This window comes from Phacochoerus africanus, chromosome 1 (genome assembly GCF_016906955.1).
Source record: "Phacochoerus africanus isolate WHEZ1 chromosome 1, ROS_Pafr_v1, whole genome shotgun sequence".
NCBI lineage: Eukaryota > Metazoa > Chordata > Mammalia > Artiodactyla > Suidae > Phacochoerus > Phacochoerus africanus.
This window is the reverse complement of record NC_062544.1, coordinates 35,718,098-35,732,127: the sequence shown is the minus strand read 5'-3', so window position 1 is coordinate 35,732,127 and position 14,030 is coordinate 35,718,098. Positions and strand designations below refer to the sequence as shown.

The 14,030-nt window shown below is 40.0% G+C and overlaps 2 protein-coding genes across 5 annotated transcripts in view; one reads left to right on the top strand and one right to left on the bottom strand.

Annotated features, from left to right (window-relative positions):
* SGTB (small glutamine rich tetratricopeptide repeat co-chaperone beta) overlaps positions 1-1,825 on the bottom strand; it is a 69,121-nt gene extending 67,296 nt beyond the window's left edge. Inside the window, exon 1 of the mRNA XM_047799285.1 lies at positions 1,476-1,825. The gene's annotated coding sequence lies outside the window, so the exon portion shown is untranslated. The remainder of the gene's footprint in view (positions 1-1,475) is intronic.
* The window catches only part of NLN (neurolysin), a 110,281-nt gene that overhangs the window by 28,665 nt on the left and 67,586 nt on the right, over positions 1-14,030 (top strand). For 3 of the 4 annotated variants that reach the window (XM_047798949.1, XM_047798880.1, XM_047799102.1), the window contains exons 2-3: positions 7,415-7,674; positions 12,862-13,010. In XM_047798949.1, coding sequence (XP_047654905.1) covers positions 7,415-7,674; positions 12,862-13,010 — 409 coding nt within the window. Of the gene's footprint in view, positions 1-3,913; positions 3,983-7,414; positions 7,675-12,861; positions 13,011-14,030 lie in introns of those variants that run through there. The other variant, XM_047799020.1, reaches the window with a different exon arrangement.

Sequence of the window (14,030 nt, the reverse complement as noted above, 5' to 3'; positions counted from 1 at the left end):
GTTTTAAGACAATAATTAACTCACAGTAACTGTGGCATGCTCGTTTGTCCAAGCAAAATTCTGCAGCCCGATGATCTCTCTCATAGTCTATGCCATGCGCTTTCTCTTTTCTAAGTACTTGTTTTTTGCACACAGGAGAATAGACCCCTAACAAATGCACCTGTTGGTCAGTTCCACTGTGGCATTCTGTATTATTTCTTGGTTAGAAATTTCAGAGTTGTGTGTTGAAAAGTGCTCTGAAGACAGAGGAGAAAATGAAGTCTCAAGGTGGTTGGGACTGAAATAATAGCCTGGAAGTTTGGGTGGGGGGGATCCTAAAAAACCTAGTGTTTAATTAGACAGTAGGAGTCTCAGATTTAATCTAGATTTTCATATTCATATAACTGCACATAATAACTGCTATAGACAAAGGCAGGATCATGGTGTGTTGCCTGCTTTCAAACTTTTGCGGCTCTCAGTTGCAAAAAGTCAATACGAAAATCCTCACCAGATTCTCAAAGTTGCAAGCACAGATGCTAGAATGACTGTGTACTGGTGCAGTTCTTTAGGGCTTCAGAGACACTGAAGAGGAGGAAGAAATAAATGTACCAGCGTCCGAAGTTTTGAATGAGCTTGAAATCATAATAAAGGGGGAAAGGAGGAATACTCAGCACAATGGCAGTGGAAAGCAAAGACAATTCAAAGAGAAAAATTCTCAGTAGATCAAAATGTTTTAGTTAGAAGTGTAAGGGAATCCTGTCTCCATTCCTTTTCTTTGGTAAAGAGAGTTATAAATCCTAAAAGGAATTCAGACAAAATCCCAGAACGTGAGAATAGAAGATGTAAGATAAAATTTTTCATGTGTTGTGTTCACTCGTGAAATCATGATTACTAACTTCTATTCCTTTCTTTTTACCCCTTCAACATTTAGGGAATAATATTACTTTAAGAAAGGGGTGGCTGTTCATTAGTTGCATCAGGAACTGTACGACGGTGATCGTCCGTATGGCCATTCAGCCAGGGTAGAGCTGCTGATGATCAGTTTAACTGAGTTGAAATCTTGTGTGTTGTGACCAAACACTCACCTTTTTGATAAATGCTAGGGGAAGAAATGAAAACCATTGGAGGACATCTTACCAGTGAAATGTTTGATGTAATTTTCTTTCTTCTTTCTTTCCTTCTTCCTTCCTTCCCTCTTTTTTTCTTTCTATTCCTTTTTTCAACCGTACCTGCAGTATATCCTGGGCCAGGGATTGAATCCAGGCTGCAGCTATGACCTGCGCCACAGCTGCAGCACCAGATCCTGCGCCAGGCCAGAGACTGAACCCGTACCACCTCAGAGACACAGCTACATCTTTAACCCACTGCACCACAGTGTGAACTCTGACGTAATTTTCTTTTAAAGCTGTTTAACAATAGTGAAAATATCCACAGTAATTGGTTTGTACTAAGAGGAGTGGTGAAAAGAGCAGGGTATTGAGATGCAGAAGACTTACGTTCTGTTTGTCAATCTTCACCTCAGTAATCCCATGGCCGGCCTCTTCACGTGCTCTGCAGCTTCCTCCTCAGAAGTCCAACCAGTCGTGGTCCTGGCTGACTCTTCCTTCAAGGTCTTAGTTCTATGTATCCACAAGGGATTGTGGGAATAATTATTTTGGAAATTTCCAGCCTGCTCCACACCCTGAACTTCACATTCCTGTTCTTTTAGGTCACCACCAAGCCTGCCAGACCCTCTAGTCACCCATTTCTTATACTCTGACCTCCAGTCCTTTATCAGTTTTCATTCCTTTTTCAGTTAGGATCCTGTATGAGGCAAATAACATAAAACCACATTCAGACTGGCTTTAAACAGTAGACTCACATAACTGGAAAGTCCAGCTCTGGAGCAGGCTTCCAAATCAGTTGGTCTCAGGTATCAGTGATGTCAGTAAATATTTGGTTTCCTTCCTTTATTCTGCCAGTCCTGGTGTTTCTTTCATCATAAGTCAGATTCCACTTTTTCTCGTAAAATGGATGCCAGCTGCAGTCAAGGGCACAGCTTGCTCAGTTATAGTCAGTAGGCACAAGGCCCTTTCTCTCACAGGAGTTCTGAGAGAAGGGGAAGCCACCTTCGAAGATCATGGATTTTTGTAGGGGGTGCAAAGGTACTGAGAAGAAAATGTGTCTAATTAGATGGGGGAAGAGGTGAACAGCCGGACAACCAACATGTGTTTAGCTGTTGGTTGAACTTGGATTCCTGCTTTGTTGTTTTTGTATTTTGCTCTGTGCCATAGTAAATAAATGCCTCCGTTTTTTTCATACTCTCTGGATCCTCTCTTCTCCTCTTAACCTTTCCTGAAATCCGCTCAACCATGAGGAAAGTATTTCCCTATTTCCCTCTCTCAACACATCTTTGTTCTCCAACTCCCACTTTGTTTCAGTTATGCTCCCAGACCACTTCTTCACCATTGTGTAAAATCACCTTCCAGGCTCACAGTCTGGCCTCCCCATTCTTGATGCCCTCTCTCAACCACCTGCTTGGTCCCTCCATCCTTTGAAGACTTTGGCTCCTGCTTCAGTCTTCTTTTCTGCCCTCAGGCCCAGCCATTGAGCCCCTGACTCCAGTGTTCATATAGCCAGTCTTTCCAATTCCAGACTCTCTGTTCTTTGTACCCTTCAACGCATTTATATCAACCATCCACTCCTAGGGAAATACCCTTGTTCTTGTCAGACAGCTTAACCTTTGACTTCTTAAATTCACACACCTCACTTATTTTTTACTATAACCTTACTACTTCCATTTTACCTGTTTTATTGATCTCTTCCTATCAAAAGCAATTTGCTCTGCCCATGGATTATATGCCATTTCTTCCTACTTCCATTATGACCTTGCTCCATAGGTCATTTAATAATTAATTTAAAAAATTGGTTTCAAATAGAATTATAAAAAGTAGTAAATTGCTCAATGTATTGAAACAAAACATAAATATATATTAATTTACTTTTTTTTTTTTTTGGAGGTTCCCAGGCTAGGGGTCTAATGGAGCTGTTGCCGCCAGCCCATGCCAGAGTCACAGCGACACCAGATCTGAGCCACGTCTGCAACACATACCACACGGCAACGCTAGATACTTAACCCATTGAGCGAGGCCAGGAATCGAACCTGCAACCTCATGGTTCCTAGTCGGATTCGTTTCTGCTGCACCACAACGGGAACTCCTTAATTTACTTTTTTAAAATGTATTTACTTATTTATTTTTAGGGCTGCACCTGTGGCATATGGAAGTTCCCCAGATGGGGGCTGAATCAGAGCTGTAGCTGCCAGCTTATACAACAGCCTCAGCAATGCCAGGTCTGAGCTGCGTCTGCAACCTACACCACAGCTCACAGCAACACCGAGTCCTTAACCCACTGAACGAGGGCAGGGGTCGAACCTGCATCCTCATGGACACTATGTTAGATTCTTAACCTTCTGAGCCACAATGGGAACTCCTGTATATTAATTTTCAAATATTTCGATGAAAGAACAATGTCTTTTTGTTAAGTGTGAATCACTTGATTGGCATTCCTCACTGTCCTTGCATGAACTTTTCCAAAAATGCATTATTCTTCATTTCCAGTTTTAGTTTCTTTAAAGTGGAGCAGGAACACTCCAGGCACACATAAGCAATCTGAATTAAGAAGCCTTCTGAATCTCCATAATTCTTTTCTCAGTCTTCTGTAACAGCATTTTTTTTCCTTTGGCTTTTTAGTAACCGTCTTTTTAAAAGTATTCCCAAGACAGTTTACCTAAACAACAGATCATTCTTTATGTGCATACCTTTAATCAGTAACATTTAAATTACACGAAATTGAGTGTGATAGGCATAAACAGGTTTTGGAACAAATAGGCATGACTCCTGGTGAATATATAACTCAACTGGTTGAGGAAGAAATGTGGAAATGTATTAGAAAAGATTCTGCCAGCTTGAGTGTAACCATCATCCCGTTTGTTTCACACAGGAGCATTCTCATGGAGAGACGGGTAAGGGGGTCATTGTTCTGGTTTCTCTTGTGTTAAAAATGCACTCCTCTGCGTCTCAGCCCCTTCTGTGGTGTTAGCTCTCCTTGTTTTCACAGCCAGCTCTGTGGAGAATTGCTAAGGTGTATTTCCTCCTTCCCCTGTTCTTTACCTTCTCCAAAACCCGCAGGCATAGTAATCTGACTTGCACCCTCAGCATCCTGCTGACACTGCCTTTGCCAGGATCCTTTATGGCTTTCCTCTTGCTGAATTCAACACAGGCTCCTCCATCTTTCTTGAGGTTTTTGCATCATTTCATTCTGTGAGTCACTCCCTCCCTTTTGCAGTGCTTGCTTTTCACAATTCCTGGAAACCACCTTACTTGGTTTTCCTTCTTACCTCACTGATTAAACTAGAGTTAGAGGAGTTCCTATTGTGGCTCAGCAGTAATGAACCTGACTAGGAGCCATAAAGATGAGGGTTCAGTCCCTGGCCTTGCTTAGTGGGTTAAGGATCCAGCATTGCCGTGAGCTGTGGTATAGGTTGCAGATTTGGCTTGGATCTGGCATGGCTGTGGCTGTGGCATAGGCTGGCACATGCAGCTCTGATTCGACCCCTAGCCTGAGAAATTCTATGTGCTGCAGGTGTGGCCCTAAAAAGACAAAATTTTTAAATAGATAAACTAGAATTAGAACTCAGTTGTTCTTCTGTTCCAACTCTGCAAATTCCCTTGGACCAGTTCAACCACCTATATAACTCCAATTAGCATCTAATATTAATGATTTATTATTACATTTGCCACAGCCATTTCAGACTTTGCATAAATTGCCTTAAAAATTGAATTTCTCTTTCTGTCCCCCAGAGAGCCTCCTCCTTTGTTTAAGTTCCATATTTTAGCCCTGGTGCCTTCCAGTTCCAAGACAGAAGCCTGGATGTCATCCTTGAGTCTCTTACCTCCTCTACACATCTGGTCAATACCAAGTCATAGTGATTCTACTTACTGAATAATTCTTAAATCACTGGATTTCCCCCCCCCTTTCCTAGTTAGGCATACCATAATATTTTACCCCAATTACAGATACAGTGTGTCTCTGGAATGATCCCTCTTTTCTAAACATTTCAACTAATTACAATTTTGAATAATTTCTTTATAAATCATGTCTTTTTTCATCTCTCAATTGATTAAAACCCTTCAGTGGCTCTCTCATTGCCTTCAGAGTTAAGTTTGAGCTCTTAAATGATTCCCACGGTTCTTCATTCTCTAGTCTGTACTTAGGCATTGTTTCCTTTTCAGGCTTTTTTTCCCTTATAGCCTTTCACCTTTGGATATTCTCTGCATATTGTTCAGATCTTGGCTTGCTCATTGCTCCTTCTGGTCTTTCTGTGATCTTTCAGAGTTCTCCTGGGTTATTATAGAACTCATCTCAATGTAGTACGATAGACAATTTATCAATTTGCCTTCTCTCTTAAATTATAAGTAGCAGAGTCCCAGTCAGTTTGCCTGTTTATCCTTGGCGCTGGTCACAATGACCAGATACAGAGTGTGCTCATAAATATTTGTTGAACAAATGACATTAAACAAATCAATTAGCCTCTCTGAGCCGCAATTGCATCATCTGTTGAAAGGGAATATTGCCCTGCCTACATCATAATGTCCTATTGGAATCTTGTAAGATAATAGGAATTAAGTTTAGCATTGTGGTTAAAAGAGTGGATTCTGGATATATATCACCAGGTTTTAATCCTAGTTCATACCATATAGCTAACTGTGTGACTTTGGGCAAATTGCTTAACTTCTCTGTGTTTTGGCTACCTCTTTGGCAAAATGGAAATAGCCATAGTATCTGCCTCATGGGGTTGTAAGGACTAAGTTAATTAATGGAAAACATTTAGTACAATGCCTAAATATAATAAATATCAGGTACTATAATATTTTTATTCATGAGCTCTATGATTATATATTACAATAATTACATAATATAAATATATATAGCCTTACTTGCAGTATCAATTTTTAGTTTCAGTGTTTTAAAATGTTTTAAGGGAGTAAAGGATTGATATCATTATTCTTTTTTTTTCTTTTTGTCTTTTTTTAGGGCCACACTGGTGGCATATGAAAGTTCCCAGGCTAGCGGTTGAATCAGAGCTATAGCTGCTGGCTTACACCACAGCCACAGCAACACCAGATATGAGCCTCATCTGCAGCCTGCACCATAGCTCACAGCAACTCCAGATCCTTAACCCACTGAGTGAAACCAGAGATTGAACCCAAGTCCTCATGGATGCTAGTCGGGTTTGTTATTGCTGAGCCAAAGGGAACTTCTGATGTTATTGGGTTTTTTGTTTTTTGTTTTGGGGGTTTTTTTTGTCCTTTTGCCATTTCTTGGGCCACTCCCGTGGCATATGGAGGTTCCCAGGCTAGGGGTCGAATCGGAGCTGTAGCTGCCAGCCTACACCAGAGCCACAGCAATGCGGGATCCGAGCCACGTCTGCAACCTACACCACAGCTCACGGCAACGCCAGATCGTTAACCTACTGAGCAAAGGCAGGGATCGAACCTGCAACCTCATGGTTCCTAGTCAGATTCGTCAACCACTGCGCCACCACGGGAACTCCTGGTATTATTCTTAGTTGTTTTCTTTATCTTTTAGAATAATGCCAGTTTATTTTCCAAGTCTTAAATTCAAATTGCCATAGTTAGTTTACATGAAATTTTGGCAAAATATTTTTTTTAATTTTTGTTCAGTAAAGAGAATTTTGAAAATGTTTCCTTGCTGAATCTCAAAATGTTTTTTTGAGTCTTTATACTTAGTAGTGGACATTAGCAGAGGAAAAATGTTTAAAGAAAGAGTACTGATTTAATTTATGAAGGGCAATTATTATGTCTTTGACACCTAACTATTTCTCCATGTGATTTAATTACATAAACAATTCAGTGTTCAGAAAGTCCAAGTTCCATTAATTCTATAACTGTTCAACAACAACAAAAAAGAAAACACAAGAGTATTCAGTCTTGTGCTTAAGTAGTCACTGAAGAGAAATTTGCTCAATTTTATTAAAAAGTTCTTTTAATTTTAAATTTAATTAGATATTACACATTTGTGGGAGTTTGGGGCTTTTTGTTGTTGTTGTTTTTTGTTTTTTGTATTTTTAGGGCACCATCCATGGCATATGGAGTTTCCCAGGCTAGGGGTCCAATCAGAGCTACAGCTGCCAGATTACACCACAGCCACGGCAATGCTGGGTCTGAGCTACATCTGTGACCTACACCACAGCTCACAGCAGTGCCCAATCCTTAACCCAGTGAGTGAGGCCAGGGATAGAACCCGTGTCCTCATGGATACTAGTTGGTTTCGTTACCCCTGAGCCACAACAGAACTCCCAATATTACACATTTGTGTTGACTTTGGACCAACAGAAATGTCTAATTTTTATCCCTTTTCTGACTCTTCTTAGGGTTGGTGGTTCTGGGATTTTATTGAGAATGACTTTAGGGAGAGAAGCAATGTCTCCTCTTCAGGCAATGTCTTCCTATACTGTGGATGGCAGAAATGTTTTAAGATGGGATCTTTCACCAGAGCAAATTAAAAGAAGAACTGAGGAGCTGATTGCGCAGACCAAACAGGTGTATGATGATATTGGAATGCTTGACATTGAAGAGGTAACTTATGAGAACTGTTTGCAGGCACTGGCAGATGTGGAAGTGAAGTATATAGGTGAGTAGGATGCAAAAGCACATCAATATTTCATTTTGTGGGCGCATAAACCATTTTATGCCTTCTGTCTTGGCAGTTCATTTTCCAATTTTACAGGACATTGATTTTTGCTTAATGATTAATCATAATTGCTTAGAATTTATATTATCCAAGATTAAAGATTTTTTATTATGTGGCAAAGGTGCTATAAAATGTATACCCTCGTTACAACTGGTTTTTGGAGAGCAATATATATCAAAACTTTTAATAGCCATAAAAAAGAACCAGGTAATGCCATTTGCAGCAACATAGATGGAACTGGAGATTCTCATAATAAGTCAGGTAAGTCAGAAAGAGAAAATCAAATACCATATGATATCACTTATATGTGGAATCTAAAATATGGCACAGATGAACCTATCTACAGAACAGAAACAAAGTCATGGATATAGAAAACAGACTTGTGGTTGCCAGAGGGAAGGGGAAGGAAGTAGGATGGACTGGGAATTTGGGGTTAGTAGATACAAACTGTTAAATTTAAAATGGATAAGCAATGAGGCCCTGCTGTATAGCACAGGGAACTATATCCAGTCACTTGTGATAGAACTTGATGGAAGATAATATGAGGAAAAGAATGTGGAGTTCCCGTCTGGGCGCAGTGGTTAACGAATCCGACTAGGAACCATGAGGTTGCGGGTTCGGTCCCTGCCCTTGCTCAGTGGGTTAACGATCCGGCGTTGCTGTGAGCTGTGGTATAGGTTGCAGACGCGCCTCGGATCCCGCATTGCTGTGGCTCTGGCGTAGGCCAGTGGCTACAGCTCCGATTCGACCCCTCCATATGCCGCGGGAGCGGCCCAAAGAAATAGCAAAAAGACAAAAAAAAATAAAAATAAAAATAAAATAAATAAATAAATAAATAAAAAAGAAGATAAAAAAAAGAATGTGTATATGTGTAACTGGGTCACTTTGCTGTACAGCAGAAATTGACAGAACATTGTAAATCCACTATAATTTTTAAAAAATGTCTTAGTTGCTATAAAACATATACCCTGATGACATCTGCTTTCTGAAGAGCAATATATTATCAAACTTTTAAGAAGTTCATACCCTAGCCCAGTATTAATTGTACATCTAGACATTTATATAATCTAAGGAAATATTCAGGTATAGGAAAAATCATGTATAAATTTATGTATAAACATTGTATAAATTTATCATAGCAGAAGCTTGGAAATAACCCGTAAGTGTCAACCAGTAGACTAGCTAAATAAACTATGATACATTTACCTTTTATAACATTATGTAGCCATGAAAGTCATGTTTAGAAACAGTATTTAGTAACATTAAGACAAAGAAAGATGGACTTCCCTGGTGGCTCGGTGGGTTAAGGATCCAGCATTGTCACTGCTGTGGCTCAGGTCACTGCTGTGGGGGCAAGTTCAATCCCTGACCCTGAAACTTCTGCATGCCATGGGTGTGGCCAAAAAAAAAAAAAAAGCAGAAAACTAGAAGAAAACAAATTTTAATAATCACCAGTATCTTGGGTACTAGGTTTATAGTTGATTTTTAATTTAATTTTTATGCTTTTCTCTGTTCTCCATATTTCCTATATTTAATATATATTCTTTTTATAATACAAGTATTAGACCCTTTGGTTATAACGAATGAAGATTTATACTAGTTACCTCAAAGGATTGGGTATATTTTGTAGGATGATTATGACTAAACAAACCTGACTGAGTATCCAGGCTTCATAAGAACATAAGCTATCTGTAGAATGGAGTATCATAAACATCTATATATATTCTGGAATTTACAGAATCCTGAACAGCCCTAGTGATCTAGCTATGTCTTTACCCCACCAAGAGTTCCCTACCCTATTCCCCTCCCATAATAGAGACTTGGCTACTTTCTCTTACCTCTTCATTTCTGGCCTCTTACTACCCACTGCTTCGTTCTCATTAATGGCCATTAAATCTTTTTCTTTTTCTTTTTTTGCTTTTTTAGGGCCATATTTGCAGCATATGGAGGTTCCCAGGCTAGGGGTTGAATCAGAGCTGCAGCTGCTGACCTACACCACAGCCACAACAATGCAGGACCCAAGCTGTGTCTGCGACCTACACCACAGCTCACAGCAACACCAGATCCTTAGCCCACTGAGCAAGGCCAGGGATCAAACCAGCATCCTCATGGATTCTAACCAGATTCATTTCCACTGTGCCATGAAGGGTACTCCCTGGCCATTAAATCTTGTTATGAGCCTTGACTTTGAATTCATAAGTAAAAAAAAATCTGGTTGGTCTTGCAGTCAAAGTTGAAGTTGGTCCCCATTCAGCGGATCTTTCCAAGCTGGCTATTTTTTTTTTTTTCCCTGTCTTTTTGTCCTTTTTAGGGCCCAACCACGGCATATGGTGGTTCCCAGGCTAGGGGTCTAATTGGAGCTATAGCCGCCAGCCTACACCAGAGCCACAGCAATGTGGGATCTGAGCCCCATCTGCGACCTATACACCACAGCTCAAGGCAACACCAGATCCTTAACCCACTGGGCAAGGCCAGGGATCAAACCCGCAATCTCATGGTTCCTTGTTGGATTCGTTAACCACAGTGCCACGATGGGAACTCTCCAGGTGGCAATTTAATACTATATCTCCCACACTGTGTATGATTTGTTCTTGGTTCACACTCTCACTTCTTCACTCACGGCTAAGACAGTGCGCCATCCTGCTAGCTCATGCTTTTAACAAATACAAAAATCAGTGGAGAAAAAAAAACTTTTTTTAAACATAATTATCTTAAATTCTATTTTACCACTCAATCATACATCTTTTAAATATACCTTTAGTTTTGTGATATTTGTTCTTGCTCTCCTGCAAATTTATCTTTGTGGGTTAATCACAAAAATGTTTGAGTTTGAGAAGAGATTTTTATTTTTATTTTATATGTTTAATTTTTTTTGCTTTTTAGCGCCGTACCCACAGCATATGGAAATTCCCAGGCTAGGGGTTGAATCAGAGCTGGAGCTGGCCTACACCAGAGCCACAGTGACGCCAGATCTGAGCCGCGTCTGCAGCATACACCACAGCTCACAGCTATGCCGGATCCTTAACCCACTGAACGAGGCCAGGGATCGAACCTACAACCTCATGGTTCCTAGTAGGATTCGTTTCAGCTTTGCCAGGATCATAACTCTGAGAAGAGATTTTTAAAGACTAACAATCTCTTATTTGTGTATGTTTTCAGAGTTCATTCTGCCACCTGCAATAGCTGTTAAAACCACATTTGTCTAGTGTCAGGTACCAAGCATCAGCATTATTTATAGCTTGACAGTGAGAACATAAGTCTGGTTCCAGATCTTTGTGGCAAAGTAAGGAAGGAAATGGTTTTCAATATTATTGTTAGTTTAAGAATATGTTTCCACTTTTAGACTCCTGCATTTTGTTCTGCTCATTTAAGTTCTTGAGCAATTTTAATCCCTCGTATTATCTTTTTTAGCTAATTTTAAAAAGTAAACAGAAATTGTAACTCTGTATTTAACTCACTTAAACAAGTGTTGTATGTATTAAATTTTATATCTTAAGTTCCATTCTTTCTTTAATCAAAGGACAAAAAAAGATATATTACATCATATCCTAAAATAATTATCTAAACTGATTTTTTAAAAAGAGACATTTTGACTTTATTGGGAGTTTTTTTTGTTGTTGTTTTTGTTTTGTTTTTGCTTATCAGGGCTGCGCCTGTGGCATATGGAGGTTCCCAGGCTAGGGTCTGATTGGAGCTACAGCTGCCAGCCTGTGCCACAGCTACAGCAACGGCAGATCCGAGTTTCGCCTGCGACCTACACCACAGCTCACAGCAATGCCGGATCCTTAACCCACTGAGCAAGGCCTGGGATTGAACCTGCAACCTCATGGTTCCTAGTCAAATTCGTTTCTGCTGTGCCACAACAGGAACTCCTGAATTTATTCAGATTTTTATGGCTTTTTTTTTTTTACATTGTGCAACGTTGTAAGAGGACTCATGTAAGTTATCTTGTTTAGTTGGGCAATTTCATGTTATGTAAAGGTTAGCTTTACTGTCTATCATGTATCACATGTGTAAATTTTACCTATTTACAATACCTTCAACAATACCTTCAAAGTTGTAAAAATAAAAATGTATTCGTTGTCACAGCATAATCACAACTATCACTATAAGCCATACTGATTTTTTTCCTACAGTATGAGTATTTCACTGATATCAGATACAAATGTATAAATATTACAACCACCAAATTTTTTTAATAATGATTTTTATTTTTTCCATTATAGCTGGTTTACAGTGTTCTGTCAATTTTCTACTATACACCAAGGTGACCCATTGGCAAATGAAAGTTCCCAGGCTAGGGGATGAATTGGAGCTGCAGCCGCCAGGCTATGCCACAGCCACAGCCACATAGGATCCAAGCCAAATCTTCAACCTACACCACAGCTCATGGCAATGCTAGATCCTTAACCTCCTGATGGAGGGAAGGGATCAAATCTGCATCGTCATGATTACTAGTCAGGTTTGTAACCTGCTGAGCCAGAGTGGGAACCTCCCTCATGTATTTTTTCATACCCCGAACTCCAAGACTGTAAGATGCCTCAGTATAAGAACTGCATCTGGAGTTCCCCTTGTGGCACAGCAGAAATGAACCCGACTAGGAACCACGAGGTTGCGGGTTCGCTCCCTGGCCTGGCTCAGTGGATTAAGGTGTTGCCGTGAGCTGTGGTGTAGATCGCAGATGTGACTCGGATCTGGCATTGCTGTGGCTGTGGCGTAGGCCAGTGGGTACAGCTCCAATTAGAGCCCTAGCTTGGGAACCCTCATATGCCGCGGGTGTACCCCTAAAAAGACAAAAAGACAAAATAAATAAAAAGTACAATTCAATAGCAAAAAAAAAAAAAATTCAACAATGACCAAAAAAAGAACTGCATCTTTTTTCCCCTACATTCCCAGTTAATAAATTGCACCCTAGACATGCTTTGATAAGTACTCAGTACACACCCTATTTTTCCTAATAATGCCACTGGAATAGCCAAGTCCTGCATTTGATGCTGTTTTTTGATAACCTTAGGAGCCTTTACAGAAACTATAAAATTGAAAAACTTACAATCATTCGTCTAGGTATGAGGCATTTTTATTATTTCTGATTCGATGAGTCCATATGGTCTTTCGCTCTATTAACAGTGGAACGAACCATGCTAGACTTTCCCCAGCATGTCTCCTCTGACAAAGAAGTACGAGCAGCAAGTACAGAAGCAGACAAAAGACTTTCTCGTTTTGATATTGAGATGAGCATGAGAGAAGATATCTTTCTGAGAATTGTTCGTTTAAAGGTAAATGATGTTTTAAATCTCTTTAGAAGGAAAAAAAAAAACAGAGTAAAAGTAAAAACCTTTTACCAATGATAAAAAGTATTTGAGAAGCTCCCTCTGTTGCACAGCAGGTTAAGGATCCAGTGTTGTTTCTGCAGCAGTGCAAGTTCCATCCCTGGCCTGGCACAGCGTGTTAAGAATCTGTCATTGGAGTTCCCGTCGTGGTGCAGTGGTTAACGAATCCGACTGGGAACCATGAGGTTGCGGGTTTGGTCCCTGCCCTTGCTCAGTGGGTTAACGATCTGGCGTTGCCATGAGCTGTGGTGTAGGTTGCAGACGCGGCTCGGATCCCGCATTGCTGTGGCTCTGGCGTAGGCCGGTGGCTACAGCTCCGATTCGACCCCTAGCCTGGGAACCTCCATATGCCACGGGAGCGGCCCAAAGAAATAGCAAAAAAGACAAAAAAAAAAAGAATCTGTCATTGCCGCAGCTGTAGCGTAGGTTGCAGCTGTGGCTTGGATTCAGTCCCTGGCCTGGGAACTTCCATATGCTGTGGGTACAATCAGAAAAAAAAGTATTTGAATGTTCCTAGATTTTGTTTCTAATAATTATAATAATGGGCACAGCATATTGTTATATAATTTTATATCCCTTAGGTTTATGTTCAGTTATTAATTACACTTGCTTAAAATTAAGACCGAGCATAAAACGGTGTATATCTGTAATTCTAAGTCTTCTCTATAAATACCGTGTAGTTTTGGCCAAAATACTGATCACATTCTATTGATGTTTCATGCTAGAGGCATTCCTGTCTGTCATCCTTACATTTTTTAGGACTCATGGAAATTATGGATAATGAATGCTCTTAAGGGGATCTTCCTTGCATGTTGCTGGTCTTTTCATCGCCAATGTTAATTTGTTTCCTAACATTTTCTTATCTTTGCTTTGAATTTTTATTTTCATTGCACTCAGCAATTTGTTTGGAAAACAACCAGTGTTTTACAATACTAGGCATTTCTGTTTAATTTTGTATGTTGTATG